At 42.9% G+C, this 15,002-nt stretch overlaps 2 protein-coding genes across 8 annotated transcripts in view; both read right to left on the reverse strand.

Annotated features, from left to right (window-relative positions):
• The window catches only part of B3galnt2 (beta-1,3-N-acetylgalactosaminyltransferase 2), an 87,115-nt gene that overhangs the window by 67,799 nt on the left and 4,314 nt on the right, over positions 1 to 15,002 (reverse strand). For all 7 annotated transcript variants that reach the window (XM_078023083.1, XM_078023079.1, XM_078023080.1 and 4 more), the window contains exons 2-3: positions 8,508 to 8,655; positions 3,540 to 3,640 (exon numbers count right to left, since the gene is read on the reverse strand). In XM_078023083.1, coding sequence (XP_077879209.1) covers positions 3,540 to 3,640; positions 8,508 to 8,655 — 249 coding nt within the window. The remainder of the gene's footprint in view (positions 1 to 3,539; positions 3,641 to 8,507; positions 8,656 to 15,002) is intronic.
• Positions 9,597 to 12,106, reverse strand: LOC101964250 (vesicle-associated membrane protein 3). Its single transcript, XM_005320358.5, has one exon. It carries the CDS (start codon positions 11,708 to 11,710, stop codon positions 11,399 to 11,401), a length of 312 nt encoding a protein of 103 aa, XP_005320415.1. The 5' UTR covers positions 11,711 to 12,106; the 3' UTR covers positions 9,597 to 11,398.

Consider the following 15,002-nt stretch of genomic DNA (forward strand, 5'->3'; position numbering starts at 1 on the left):
AAAAACCTATTTTGAAATTTAAGAATAAGCTTTCAGGGCTGGGGTTGTAACTCAGCAGTAGAGCACTTGCTTAGCACATGCGAGGCACTGGGTTCGATCCTCAGCACCACATAAAAATAAATTAAAAAATAAAAGTATTGTGTCCAAAAAAAAAAAAAAAAGAAGTTTTCAGCCAAATTTAGGTAAATCATTCAATTATCATCACAGCCTTAACAGGGTTTTGCATACACGGTCAGACACACCTGAAAACCACAGGAGAATATTAAATTCAGGCCAACCAGAAGAACTGGATGAACAGAAGTAACAAAAATGCACTGACTGCAGTCATGAAGTCTGTTCTTGATAGGCAAATCCCCCAAATGCTGCTTCTTGTCGGCCAATTTAAGAATGCCTGCTTACTACCACAGATGAGAGGAATCTCCACAGCACTGAGGCTGGCGTCTGATCCCCGCCCCCCACCCCAGGCACCTTCACAGGCTCTGGGTGGGGGCCTTTTCCAGCTCGCAGGTCCACAAACTAAAGTGCAGAGACCTTAATCTATCTACCAAAGCTGCAGAAAGTGGCAGAGGAGGCACCAAACCCAGCTGCAAGGACTCCAAAGCCCGTGCTCCTTCCCCTCTCCCAGATGGCTGATGGGCACCCAGTCCTTCCCAGTTTACCTCCCCAGGTACCAGGAGAGAATCACCAGAGATCATGTGAAACCACCAATATGGCCAAGAACATCAGAGCTACTTTGAGAAATGATATAAAGCCTATGTTTATTTGAAGTTATCATAACAAAGTTCTTACAGTGTGCACATTTTTTTGTAGCTGTAGGTGGGCAGCATGCTTTTATTTTACTTATTTATATGTGGTGCTGAGGATCGAACCCATGCCTCACGCATGCTAGGCTTTGCCACTGAGCCTCAGCCCAGTGTTCAAATTTTGATTATACCACTCCATCAGTTTTAAGTCTACATGCAAACCCACATAATTACTTAATTTGTATGCACAGGAATATACACTTTGGTCACTCTGTATGTTCAGTATTAATAAAGATTAATTAATGTTTTTTTAAATAAAGATTATTTACTTATTTTCAGATAAATAAAAATGGTATTAGGGCTGGGGCTGTAGGTCACTGGAGAGCTCTTGCTTAGCATGCACAAGACCCTAGATTTGACCCTAAGCACCATATACACACACAAAAAAGTTAAATTTATAAGTTTTAAAACCTTATAATTTCTTTCCACACACCTGCAGATCATTTAGATTCCAACCTCAGAGTTCCTAGGAGCTATTTTACACTTGGATCTTCAATAAAATGTGACTAAAGGGAAGTGATGGCTCCTAGTCAATCACAGACATGAGCAGGAAGGAAAAGCGGACAGACTTCGGTCAGGAGCTGGGCAAGAACCGTCAGGAGTCCAGACTCCAAACACAGTGGACAACAAAAACTCTCTTTTGTATATGCAAGAAATAAAGAACATCAAAAGTAGAAGCATGGGCTGGGTTGTGGCTCAGTGGTAGAGCGCTCGCCTAGCATGCACGAGGCCCTGGGTTCGACCCTCAACACCACATAAAAAATAAATAAGCAAAATAAAGGTATTGTGTCTAACCAAAAAATAAATATTAAAAAAAAAAGTAGAAGCATATCTGTTAAAAGCAACTGGTCAAACACATCACAACAGTCATATTTTTTGTCTGAAACATGCCTTGCACTCAAGCTCCCTAGACACAGGAAACCCCGTTGCTTTAATAATGCTACTAATCAAACCTTCTACACACCATAGTGTCATAATTAATGCCCAGCATGACCTTCTAAGGTACTGAAATAACTATAAATGCTTTCAGGGTAGTCAAAAAGATAAAGTTAGATTCAACATTAACTTAGATTTTATATATTTAAAAAAGTGTGTAACCCATTGAATACATATATCGAAATTTTCTACTAATGCAAAGGTCCATTCCTTCACTATTAGTGAATAACAGCTCTTCAAAATGAAGTTCCAGATGGTTTTCCTGGTTGCGGTCTGGTTCTGGTTTTCAAGGGTAACTTGCCGTAGGCTACCACATCATCACCAATACAGCATTTTTAGGAGTTCAAAACCCTTTGGGCTTCCAGTGAAAGCTAAAGGATCCTCTTCCCGGAACAACACACTTACATACAATGTTCTGCTTACAACATAAACATTAATTAACATTAATTCATTAGACATCTTAAGTAAGAAACCCCGCTATATAACACAGACCCAAATAACACGGCCCAATTTACTTAAAAGCCAACTAAAACCTAACCTCATAAAAAGGTAGGTTCTTTAAAATGAACTAATACGGAGCACTGCCTATGCTGTGCCACTCCCTGGCACATGCACATCTTCAGACTCCCCGTGGGGGCAGCGTGTCCTGCTTCCAGTCCTAGGAGCCCTCTCAGACACTTCAGTAGCCAGCACCCTCCTTGCAGTCATGTACAGGGGACAAAGGGAAGGCACAGAAGGCCCCACAGCCCGAGTAGGGCAGAGCCAGCCACAGAGCCACACTCTGACCAGTACACTAGCACTGTCTCTAAAAGCAACCTATGGGTCACTGCAAAGGTTGGACAAACCTCAAAATGCCAGAAATCAACTCAGCCCACTGAATACTGTGAAAAGTTGAACCACAGCTAAACACAACAGAAAATACTAATAAACAAATACAGGAAATGCTGAAAGAGAATTGGCACTTCCTCAAACTGGGCTGTTGAATCCAAGGTCTCTGACATCCTAGGAAGTACTCTACCACTGAGCTACCCAACCCCAACCCTTTTTATTTTACCTTGAGACAAGTTCTTACTAAGTTTCTGAGGTTAGCCTCAAACTGTGATCCTTCAGTCTCAGCTTCCCAAGCACCTGGGGTTACAGGCATGTGCCACCATACTGGACTCCCACACATCTTTAACTCTCAAGAATTAAAAAATACTACATGCATTTAAAGTTTTTATGATTCCTTTTGTAGAAGCTTAGGCAATGATTCTAAGAGAAAGCTGACTTACAGTATTTGTATCAACACTGTTATAAATTAACTGGTGAAATCAGCAGTTTCCAAAGTTCAAATTTCAGTAATTCATGATTCTAAGCATAAGGAATTTCCAGATGTATCTGAATATCACTGAAGAATACTCTTCTGGATCCTAAAATTCTATATCTGTCAAGAAGCTCTACAAATACCCTGAGTGATTAGTCACTCTGTCGGAGAAGAAAGACACACAAATTCTCATGACAAATATTTAGTCTGTTAAAAACAGACTCCAGCCATGTTCAGTGAAGCACACTTATAATCCCAGTAGCTCAGGAGGCTAAGACAGGAGGATTTCGAGTTCAAAGCCAACCTCAGCAACTTATCGACACCCTATCTCTAAATAAAATACAAAATAGGGATAGGGATGTGGCTCAGTGGTCGAGTACCCCCAAGTTCAATACCCAGTAACAACCCCCCCAAAAAAACAGACTCCATGCCACTTAACTTAGCAACTTTTACTCAACACTTGAGCTGTGGATGCAGCTTGGAGGAAGATGACCTACCTGGGTTGGAGATGTTGAGCAGTCTGCAGGAATAGGGGTCTTCTCGGTCCTCCACAGGCACGTCACAGCCCCTAGCACCTATGATAAACTTCACAAGCACCCTGAAAGACACGTGGGTATCCACAAGTCAGTGACCTTGACCACACCCGTGCCTGCTTCCTCACCCATTCCAGAACTTCTATTTTGAGATGCAAGTGTTCATGAGGATTAATCTCTACAAGACTACGGTATTTGCATCAACACTGTTATAAATTAACTGGTGAAATCAGCAGTTTCCAAAGTTCAAAATTCAGTAATTCAAGATTCTAAGCATAAGGAATTTCCAGATGCATCTGAATATCACTGAAGAATACTCTACAGTCTTCTAGTCAAGCAAAATGGGGGAACACGCAAATGGCACAGTGCTGACCACAGCACATGCATTCTGAGAGAGCCCTCTGCTGTGAGCTGCACTGACAGCACTAACAGCAAGCAGGAGCAAACAGGCAAGCCACGCAGAAGCAAACTACCCTGAAGCAGCGTCTCAAAAACCTCTGAGGCCACAATTTTCCTTTTTTGCTTTCTTCTGCTCCGGCAGGTACTCCTGCTGCTCGAGCTCAGCCTCCCCAAGGGGAGGCTCCCGCCACTCCTAGACCTCATCCACCAGGACGCCTGTAACCGGCTCTTCTCCTCCTGAGCTGCACCTCTGGAGCTCTTCTCAGTCTGCTAACTCTTTCCACTCCCTCCCCCTGGACAGTGTCACTTACCCCCCAAGGGTAAACTAGCCTGGGAATGACTCAAACTAGTATCTTTAGTTTGGACTCATCCTCTAAGTAAAAGATCCCTAAGTCAGCCACCTTTACCTGCACAACCCACTGGCAGGTGCGTCCTGAACCGGCTAGTGCCATCTCTCACAGGAATGCTGTGAAATGATGATTAAGCACAGCCTTTATTAAAAATTAGAATTGCACATCTTACCATTAAATATATCAAAAACAAGGAAATGTTCAGATTCACCATTCTCTGATTTTACTATATTTTACTATTGTGCACTGCCGAAGTCTGGCTTGGCACAAATCAGGAGCCACTTGTCAAAAAGAAACTAACTTTATTTTTAGAACTACAAACGCCAAACAAAACAGCTCCAGGGAAAAACCCTCAGAGCCCAACTGCCACCACCGGCTTCCACAAGCCTCTCCCCCCCACACCAGCCTCTCAACCTCCCACAATCCTCCTGCTCTTGAGGCCGATTGGCTGGGTTGCGTGGGCAGAGCCAAAGAAGTCACCCAATGAGCAGCTCCGTGGAGGAGCCAATCAGCTAGATGTTGCTGGGGCCGCTGTGAGCCAATCATCAGCTAGCAGTCTGAAGGGCAGGGAAACAGCCCAATGAACATCACCGCAGAGGAGCCAATCAGCTAGATGTTGCTGGGGCCACTGTGAGCCAATCATCAGCCGGCAACTGGAAGTTTGCTGGCAGCTGGATCATCAGCCGGCAGCTGGAAGTTTGCTGGGGCCCCTTTGGCTGTGGCTCTCAACAGTGCACTTGAAGTTATTTGTATCTATAGCTGTATGATGGAGATGTGACAAAAAGCATGTTATGCACATCATTCTCCAATTCTGCATTCAGGAATGTCACTTTAGTGGTGTGCAATTTGCTATGGTGGAAATACTTCCACCATAGAAACTGGCAAAAACACAAAGAAGCGCTCAACACATTGTTTTCTTGATTGTCTCCATTCAAGAAAGTGTGGGGAAAATGTTAATAATGCAAATTAAACTTAATGTGAAGTACCCATAGCTGTCACACTGTGGATGGGACCCCAAAATTAAGGAAACTCCCTCCCAGTGTTCAAGACTATGGTCTGATTCAGCCAAGCCATCACTGATTTCATTGTCTGACAGTCAAGTTCTGATATATCTTTTTTTTTTTTTTTTTTGGACACTAGGGATTGAACCCAGGGATTTAACCACTAAGCCACATCCCCCAGCCCTTTTCATTTTTCCATTCTGAGACAGGGCTTCACTAAGCTGCTGAGGTGGCCTTGAACTTGCGATCCTCTTGCCTCAGCCTCCCAAACTGCGGGGATTATAGCTATGCACCACAGCACCCAGCAAACTCTAACATATCTTAACTGGCACTTCAGTCTTATTTATATATATATATTAGTTGTAGATGGACACAATACCTTTTTATTTATTTATTTTTATGTGGTGCTAAGGATTGAACCCAGCACCTCACATGTGCAAGGCAAGTGCTCTACCATTGAGCAACAGCCTCAGCCCCTCAGTCTTACTCTTTAACTTAAAGAGTTGCTAGTTGCAACCACAAGTTGGCTAAGACACAAGAATCAAGCTAACGGGGCTGGGGTTGTGGCTCAGTGGTAGAACGCTCGCCTAGCACGTGCAGGACCCCATAAAAATAAATAAGTGAAATAAAGGCATTGTGTCCAGCTACAACTAAAAAATAAATATTTTTTTAAAAAAAGAGAGAGTCAAGCAAACAATAAAAACATTCTGTGAGAACCGACTGACCACATGGAATTCACTGAGAGTGCTATATATTCTATTATCTGTCGATTAAGTGGTGCACATCCTTTGTAACTGGGAAATTTACAATGAACAACATGTATATAGAAGCACTTTCTTCCAGACAGCCAGGCAACAAACACTTCTCAGGACACCCTGCTCCCAACTCAGCATACTGCACTGAGCTTCTTTCCCATGCAAACTGCTCTTTTCACTCAGTACTTTGACAAAAGCTAGCAGTCACCCCAGTCCCTTTTTCTCTAACCAGGTAAATTCGTCCCTCAGCAGCCCTGGCTGAACAGGCCCAGCTCCCTCAGCCTCCACACACCTGCTCTGCTTGCTCGGGCCGCTGCCTACTCCTGCAGGCACAGGAACCCCACCCTACCCCTCTGCACAACCTATCAGGGTCCTTCCTTCCTTCCCTGGCTTTCTAACACTTGCCCTCATCAACCCCCTCAACCCCAAACACCCTAGGCCATCTTATACCTATTTACAGTACTGCCCATGAAACACCTTGCAACACCATCACGTCCAGGTTCTTCCTAATAGCGAGCCCTCCAAACACCTGGGCTATCCTGCACCTACATTTGTGTTCCACCACAGAGAGCACCGCCTGCTTACAAAGGACACTTGACAAACATGTCAAATCGACAAATGACATTTTCACTACAAAGGCCTAGAATTGAGGAAGGGCCTCAAGGTGTCTAGTGCTGAGTTTGGCTCCCAGAGAAAGGAAAGTGCGCCAGGCCCCAGACATGCAAACACTCCAAAGGCCACTGAAGGCAGAAACCCACACATGGCCGGCCAGTATAGGAACAAAACAGGCACGGACAAATGCACTCGATTACTGCATGCATTCACCAAAAGTGGCCTTTCAGCTGTCTTAAATGCTCTTACTGAATTCATGTAATTATTCCCCAGAAAGGTGCTTTTAGCTAGTACCTATTTGTATATAGACAGCCATCATTTTCATAAAACAAGCTACCCAGCTTACTAAATTTAAAGCAAGAACTGCTACGAAGGTGAATGAACTACTGGTGAGCGTCTGAATGTAAATTCTGCTCATTACATTTAGTTCTGAGTTGTTCGTTCAAGTGTTGAGTGCCTTGCTTTCAGGCCACGCCAGGACCCAGTAAGACACAGAGGCCGGATTCTCACCAAGTCAAGGAGACAAATGATGTGTAATGTACATCTAAATACAGCTGCTCCGGTGAAGTGCAGATGCACATCTAAGTACAGCAGCACACTGGCGGGTGGTGAGTGTGGCAATACCACCAGAAGGGAATAAGAAGCGGGCAAGAAGGGGCTGCTATGTAACAGGGGGCCCTTCACCCATGCATGGGCCTATGGCAAGGAGAACTTCTAGTGGAAGTGAGGTCTCAGCAGGGAACAGCAGGGGCATAGAGTGCAGAGTAGATGGTGGCACAGAGGAACAGAGGCCACTGGACACTGGGGATTTCATTCTAAGCAAGAAAGTCAGGCAGGGGTATAAACTACTACTATTTGACTAATTTTAAAAAGGACCACACTGGTTGCTATATGGAAAACAGAATGTATAGGGCCAAAGGTAGAAGCAAGAAATCCACAGAAGGGGCTCCTGCACAATCAGGTAAGAATGGAACAGAGAAGGTGGAAGAAGTCCATTCCAGATCTGACCTAAAGCAGCACCAAGGGACAGGATGTGGCCCGTGAAAGCAAGGAAGCCACGGTGAAACTGGCACCGAGGTGGGAAAGGCTGTAGGAAGTATGTGTTCTGGAGGTGGTCTGACAGTGGTGACAATCCTAGGCCTTTGCTTGCTGGGCAATGATTTCTACCATCGTTGGGATCATGACTAAGGAAACCTGTCTTGGAAAGGAATGAAAGCTGCATGAGGAGGACAGGAGATCCCCAAATGCTCATGGCCAGTGACAAGAAAACTCACACCTGCAATTCACTTGCAGTGCTACTCAAAAGTGCTAGCTCAACTCCCAAGAGGCCTCTTCTGCTCATGGCTCAAGTGTCTGCGCATCGCGGGGCCTGGCTTCTAAGTTTCCTTTCTGCAGCTCCCTCATTATAAGGAGAACAGACAGGGCCCCATGCTCCTAACCAATGGCTGAGCCACCTTCTGGCCGCAGGAGGGGTGCTGAGAAGCACAGTGTGGCCAGGGCAGTCAGGAAAGGGAATGTGCATGGTGCTTGCCACACCCCAAGTGTCCACCTCAGGGCAGTCAGGGAAAAGCACTCTGGAGTAGAAATGTTTGGGATTGCTAGACGAGGTCAGAGCCAAAAAGAAACCACGGCACATAACCAACAGACACACTCTCCTCCAAGAGCCCATCAGCTTCAAACTGGTCAAATCCACTTCTGGGGCCCAACAATGTGTAAGAGAAGCAAGGTGGCCTAGTATTTCAATCAGCATCTCCAGCTCCCGAAGACAGGGTCTTAACACCCTCAAAGCAGGCAAGGAGCCTGCAGAACACCTACCGCTGACTCAGGGCTGGGTGACGCAGCGAGTGCTTCAGCCAGGTGTTTCTTATAGCATCCCGGAGCTCACGGTTACTGCGAGCTGACAACACACCCACCACCACATCATAGTGACTGGACTTCCACTGAGGAAAGAAGGCCAGGGAATCTATAAACAATGAGAAACCAGAAATAAGTTATGTCTCAGTTGCTACAAGTTCAGTGTATAACAGGAGCAGTTTATTACAAATAAAATGTCTTTAGGTGTGCAGTAATTACAAAGAAAAACACCTCTTTAATTACCCATAAGCCCCCATTCAAAGGTAAACACTACCTCAGTCTTTTCCATCTTTCTGCACTCATGCAAGCATGGAAGTTTTTCAAAACAGGTAAGATGCTTGTGGTAAGGGAAAAGGCAATATGTCAAACAATAACAGACAACAAGTCAATCAGGCCACAGAATCTTGGCTCTGCCACATTCAGCTGAAAGTTCTTTAACTTATTTTTTTTTAATATTTATTTTTTAGTTGTGGTTGAATACAATACCTCTATTTCACCCATTTATTTTTATGTGGTGCTGAGGATTGAACCAGTGCCTCATGCATGTCAGGTGAGCGTGCCACCACTTGAGCCACATTCCCAGCCCCTTTTAATTTCTTGAGTCTCCGTTTCCTTGACTAAAAATGGGTATAACAACACTTCCCATAAAGCTCTAGTAAAACTTAATGTTTACCAAGGTCCTGGGTTGGCTCCAGACACAGAAGAGACCCTCAACAGCAAATGCCAGAAGAAAAGTGCTTCAACAGGTAAAGTCCTGCATTGATATTAGTTATTAAGTTTGTGGGGTGAAGTCAAAGGACTTTCATACTGCAAAGTATCAGAACCCTTACTTATGTCAATGAAGTCTACCTAGCAAAATTTTCATTATATACAAATTATTCTAAAGAATAAAGGAGCTTGGGATGGGGCTCAGTGGAGAGCACATGCCTAGCATGGGCAAGGCCCGGGGTTCAATCCTCAGCCCTGCAAAAAAAAATAATAATAAAAATTAAAAAAGAGGAGAAACAGTTTTAGTTAAAAAATCATGTAACAAGTCATAAATGGTTCATCTTTTTTTTTTTTATTTATAAACACTTTATTCAGGTCATTATAGTGCGTGAGTTCCCATCTAAATGCACGGATACAAGCGAGGTATTCCTAGGTTAATTCCGGAGCCAGTGGGTTACATGGGACTGCGTATTAAGGCTGAAGGGTGAGCACCAAGGATTCAGAGTCAGACCCAGCTAGGGACCCTGTGCTGAGGGTGTGCAGATGTCTCTAAACCAACAGCTGCTTTCTCACGGCTGGGCATACTGCAAGGCATGTCTCCAACATTAAATCATCTCAGTGATATCAGGGAAACAGATATTAAAGAAATGGAACCAGTTCCTGGTGCAGCTCAGCTGTTGCTGCTTTGTAAAGTCATACTAGCATGTAAACAAGCATTTTAGAACATTCTAGTAAAAGTGGGCCACAGAGCAATAAAGCTCATGTGTTTTTCTCTCTCAGTGCCTCTTAACCTGCTTTCATTCACACTGGAATTCCCACCTTTAAGCCACATACCCTCATGTTAAGTCTAATGTATGTAACAAAAAGTCTCTCAGAAGAGAATAGCTATTTCCACAGCAGCATCCTGTGCAGTTTGTCACTGAAGAAAGCAGGCATCTCGGCTAGCTATCCTCTGTGAAGAGTCACCCACCGCTAACCAATGCCTCATCACAACCATAATTTAGAAGACTGATTTAAGAAGCAGAATATGAAAAAAAAATAGGAAACAAACTTCAAAAAACTATCACCTCTGAGGACTGGATTAGGTAATGATCAACTGCACAGGTGGTCTTACTTAAAGGGCTACAAAACTGTTGCTCAAGTAATTATTAGACAATGGAGTCCACAGCTGATGGTTTGCAAGAAGCTGGGAAAACTCTTTGTTTATAAGTGTGAGAGGAAACAATGAGAGCCTCACTCCCCTCTCAACCCCACTGCAAAAGTCCGAAGCAGAAGGGATGGGAGCCATCTACAGCGTTTCAGAGACACCGCAGTGCTCAGGGTGTGGAAGGTCCACACACAACATTACCATTCTCCTTTTGAAGGACACCTTGAATTCCATTTGGCACTTTTCTGAATTTATCTGTCAGGGACAGACTTAAGGAAAATTTAATCATATTTAACTTTTTGGCAAACTAGGAACTTTGGTCATGTTCATAGTTCTATAAAAATTTTTTTAAAGGGGTTATTTCTAATTAATATTTTATCGAGTGATATATATAACAAGAAAGTAAACATCTTGATATCTAATGAAAGAGCAAAAATTCTTTACCAGCATCTTATTTTAAATACAGCAAGAGTCAGTACTGCTTACAAAAAGAAGACGGCTTACAAGGAACCAGAAAAGTATCAAAATAAGGCATAGCCTATTATTGTCACAGATCAGTATTAGGCAGTAGTGTTTTTCCGAGAAGGCACAAGTTGGAAATCTGATTACCCAAAGGTTTAAAATGTGGCTCTGAAGATAATGTCAAATGACAGGAGAACGAACTTGGAATGGATTCCCTTAACTGGAATCAATGGCAATGAATTAGTGACAACGTTAAGTCTAGATACAGTACTCTGGAGTCCAGATGTCCTCTGTTGCTCATAGGTAAATCTGTAAAGGCACTGTGCAAAACGGGGGCAAGCTGGCCCTCTGGTTTGGAGTGCATATTAAAAAACAAGGCACACAGCCTAGAAACCAAACTTTACATGAACTAACAAAAAAAAATCATTTTGGAAATAACAGTAGGTAAGCTGGATAATGTAGCAGGTTCGAAGTCAAACGTCTTGAAGAGGTTTCCTGGACAGCAGGAAGTTCCACCTGTTCCACCTGTTCTTCATTAAGAGACGCTCCATACAATGATGATGATGACGATAATGATCAGAACGCTGATCCCTACTGCCCACATCTTGCAATTCTTCCACCAATATTTTCTCTTTAACTTGGCAGCACTTGTCTCAAATTGAGAAGCTCCTGCCTGCAACGCATCTGCACGGTCATCCAGCTCAGAGAGCTTCTGGTCTCTTTCTAGCACCTTGTCCACGTTGACTCTCATTATGTCCACCACCTCATCTACTTGATTTTGTGTCTGTTGAATTCTCCGATTACTGCCAGTGGCAGCACTGGAACCTGCAGGCGCACCTGCAGACATTTTGGCAGCGGGCTGAGGAGGCCAGGGAGCAATGGTTCATCTTTCACTGTCATAGTTCTACTGGGCAGGACTACATGCAAACTCTAAAACTTGTCTTTAGAAAGAGGATACAGGCTCCATCCTTGTTTCTCATCGATACAGTTTGAGAGCTACCAGCTTATATGCAATCCACGTCACCTTTCTCCAGGGCTGGGAACTGACCCAGAATATTGGCAAAAATAAACTATGAGGCCAGGAATCTTTTTTTTAGCCAGGAATCTTTACTACACTAAATGTAGTGCTTTTATATGCTACAGGATCCAGGTTTTCAGCCCAACACACAACAAAAAACACCTTGATGCTTTTTCAAAGGTCCAACTAAAATAATAAAATCAGGGTAAGATTATTCTAGGAAACTGTTAAGGCTGTTACATTATTATGATAGGAATACAGGAAATGCATACCTAATTTTCCAGATAACAGATAATATATATTTACAAAAGACTTCACTTCTAAAAGAAACAGATACTTGTTATTACATTTGTACCAAAATTAATTCTTTTAAAAATACAGAAATATCTTTAAAATAAACCCAAACTTTCATGGATTAAGCTTGCTTATTAACAGTCCTATTCACTGAACACCTGATATGTGATAAATGATTACACACAGAAGTTCACTTAATGCTCACAACCCAGCTGGTAGGTACAGACTGACAAAATGAGGAAGCAGGTACAGAGAACTCAGGACCTGCCCCAAGTCAAAAGCTAGTCAGTACTGGGCTGACATTACTCCAGAAGACCTGAGTCTAGCCCTCATCTCTATTCTGTTCGGTGTTTACACAGCCCCATGTAGCTTATTTGATCTTATCCACAACACCAGTTAAAAATGAGGAATCAGCCATGGGGCAAATCACTGAACATGCTGGTTAAAACACATTTTTTTAATTCTTAGCCCAGAAACATTTTTCTCTCAGATATATAACTATACTGTGAAAGCTGTACCTGTTGCTGGAAGTAAATGAATCTGAACTTGGAAAACTGAAATGCATACATGAAAATTTTGACATTCCTACCACTCCCTGCACAGAGAAAAACAGTAAGGACCTTCGAGTGACAGGAGGTAGGCAAATGCCATCACCAGTCAAGTCGGACATGGATTCCACAGCCAATGTGCTATGTGACCTCAGCAAGAAGGTATTTACATCCCTCAGCCTCAGTTTCTTTGTTTTCCTTCAAGTACTAGGGACTAAAATCAGGGTGCTCTACCGCTGAGCTACATCGCCCAGCACTTTTTATTTTGAGATGATCTCATTAAGATGCCCAAGATGGCCTTGAACTTGTGATCCTCCTGCCTCAGCCTCCCGTGTCGATGGGATTACAGGAATGCACCACTATGCTCAGCTTTGTCTCATTTCTTTTTCTTTTCTTTCTTTTTTTTTTTTTTGAGAGAGAGAATTTTTTAATATTTATTTTTCATTTTCAGCAGACACAACATCTTTGTTTGTATGTGGTGCTGAGGATCGAACCCAGGCCGCACGCATGCCAGGCAAGCGCGCTACCGCTTGTTGTCTCATTTCTTAATGACAGAAAACTTGAACGAAAAAGTATTTAGATGCTCTAGTTCAGTCTTTCAAAATGTCACCTCAAAAGATTTAAAGATATAGAAAGGTAAAAATTACACTTAACCTAAATGCCTCACTTATCTGATGCCATCACAAAACAAAAGTGTTTCACAAAAGCAAAATTTCAAAATAACTAAAATATCCATCTGAATGCCAAACAGCTATTACCTTAGCTTTGGTGATAATCAAAATAATTAGTATTTCAGGCTGGGGCTGAGCAGAGCACTTGCCTATCATGCGTGAGGCACTGGGTTCGATCCTTAGCACCACATAAAAATAAACAAAATAAAGGCATTCTGTCCTTCTACAACTACAAAAAAAATGAATAAATTTTTTTAAATAAATAAATAATTAGTATTTCGAGACAATGTCTTGCTAAGGTTCTAAGTTGCTGAGGCTAGCCTCAATCTTATGACTCCTGCCTGGGCCGCCAAGTCACAACAATTACAAGCATGTGCCACTAAATCAAAATGAATGAATCAAAATCTTGATTAAAAAATGCCTCAAATTTATCGCTGTCTTGGCATTATTTCTAGCTGCTGTCTCAGTGGTATCTTTCACCTGAACCAGGACAAAAATACATGAATTATTCTCCCCGATTTCTCCATATTCCTGCAAGATTTTTCTAAAAATAAGTAAATAAACACATCTAAAGATAAACACGTGGCATGTGACAATCCCATAGGATTGTGGTTGGAAACTACTTTTGGGTCCTACTCCATCTCTCTACCTCTGTTAGTCCTCCTGCTCCTAATACCCATGCTGCTTCTCTTCAACTGCTCTGCTTCAAGTGCCTTTCTCCACTCCTGCTGCGGCAGGGGGAGGGCATATTCTGTTTTTTTAGAGAAGTTCTGCTTCCAGATACATGGAAGTCAGAATTGAGAAACACGGGCCTCCCACATACTATCAAAAGCAACAGCAGGACAGACTGCTGAGTGTTACAGGTCTACACCCCAAGTGGATGCTTCATGAGCACTGGGCAGGAATGTGCGGCAGCTCCCTTTACCAGTCCAACTCTGTGTTCTCTCCACCCTGCTATGTGCTACAACCACGCAGCACCAAGTTTGACCCTGGTGCCTGAAAACAGGGACAAAAATGAAAACTAAGAAAAACATGAGACAAAAGGACATAAAGATCACTCACGAAAGAAGGCAAATAGTCAACAACCCATAGAAAAAAACTTCAACTTGAATTAGAGCAGTAAAACACCACTTTTCCTTTACGTACAAACTGACAAGTGTTTTAAGTGATATGAACTAAATGATGGCAGGGACTTCAAGGAAACGGACCCTCTCCTTCACTGCTATGGACATATAATCTGGTGCTGCCTTCTGCAGGGCACTCTGGCAATATGCAAACACCTTGGAAGGGAATAACCTTTGTCCAGCAATTCCATCCTGAGAATTCTTTTTTTTTTTTTTTTTTTTTTTGAGAACTCTTAAGACACAGTCACTGACACAAATATCTGCTCACCACTGCACCACTCGCCAACAGTGAAAACTGCAAGCCCACAGTGAACAAGCAAAGAACCCATCAAATAAATCATGGTGTATCTATGACAGAATACCACAGAGTCAGATACTATCCTACATCATATCAAGAGAAATAGGCTGTAAAAACTATGTACATACTGTTCAGTTCCATTTATATACAGCACAAAAGCAGGCAAAGCTCTGCCATTATGTCAGG

The sequence above is a fragment of the Ictidomys tridecemlineatus genome, chromosome 10 (genome assembly GCF_052094955.1).
Source record: "Ictidomys tridecemlineatus isolate mIctTri1 chromosome 10, mIctTri1.hap1, whole genome shotgun sequence".
Lineage (NCBI taxonomy): Eukaryota > Metazoa > Chordata > Mammalia > Rodentia > Sciuridae > Ictidomys > Ictidomys tridecemlineatus.

What these genes read in the sequence shown, in the direction of transcription:
- LOC101964250 (XM_005320358.5), bottom strand. Translation starts at nt 11,710, where the DNA reads ATGTCTGCAGGTGCGCCTGCAGGTTCCAGTGCTGCCACTGGCAGTAAT.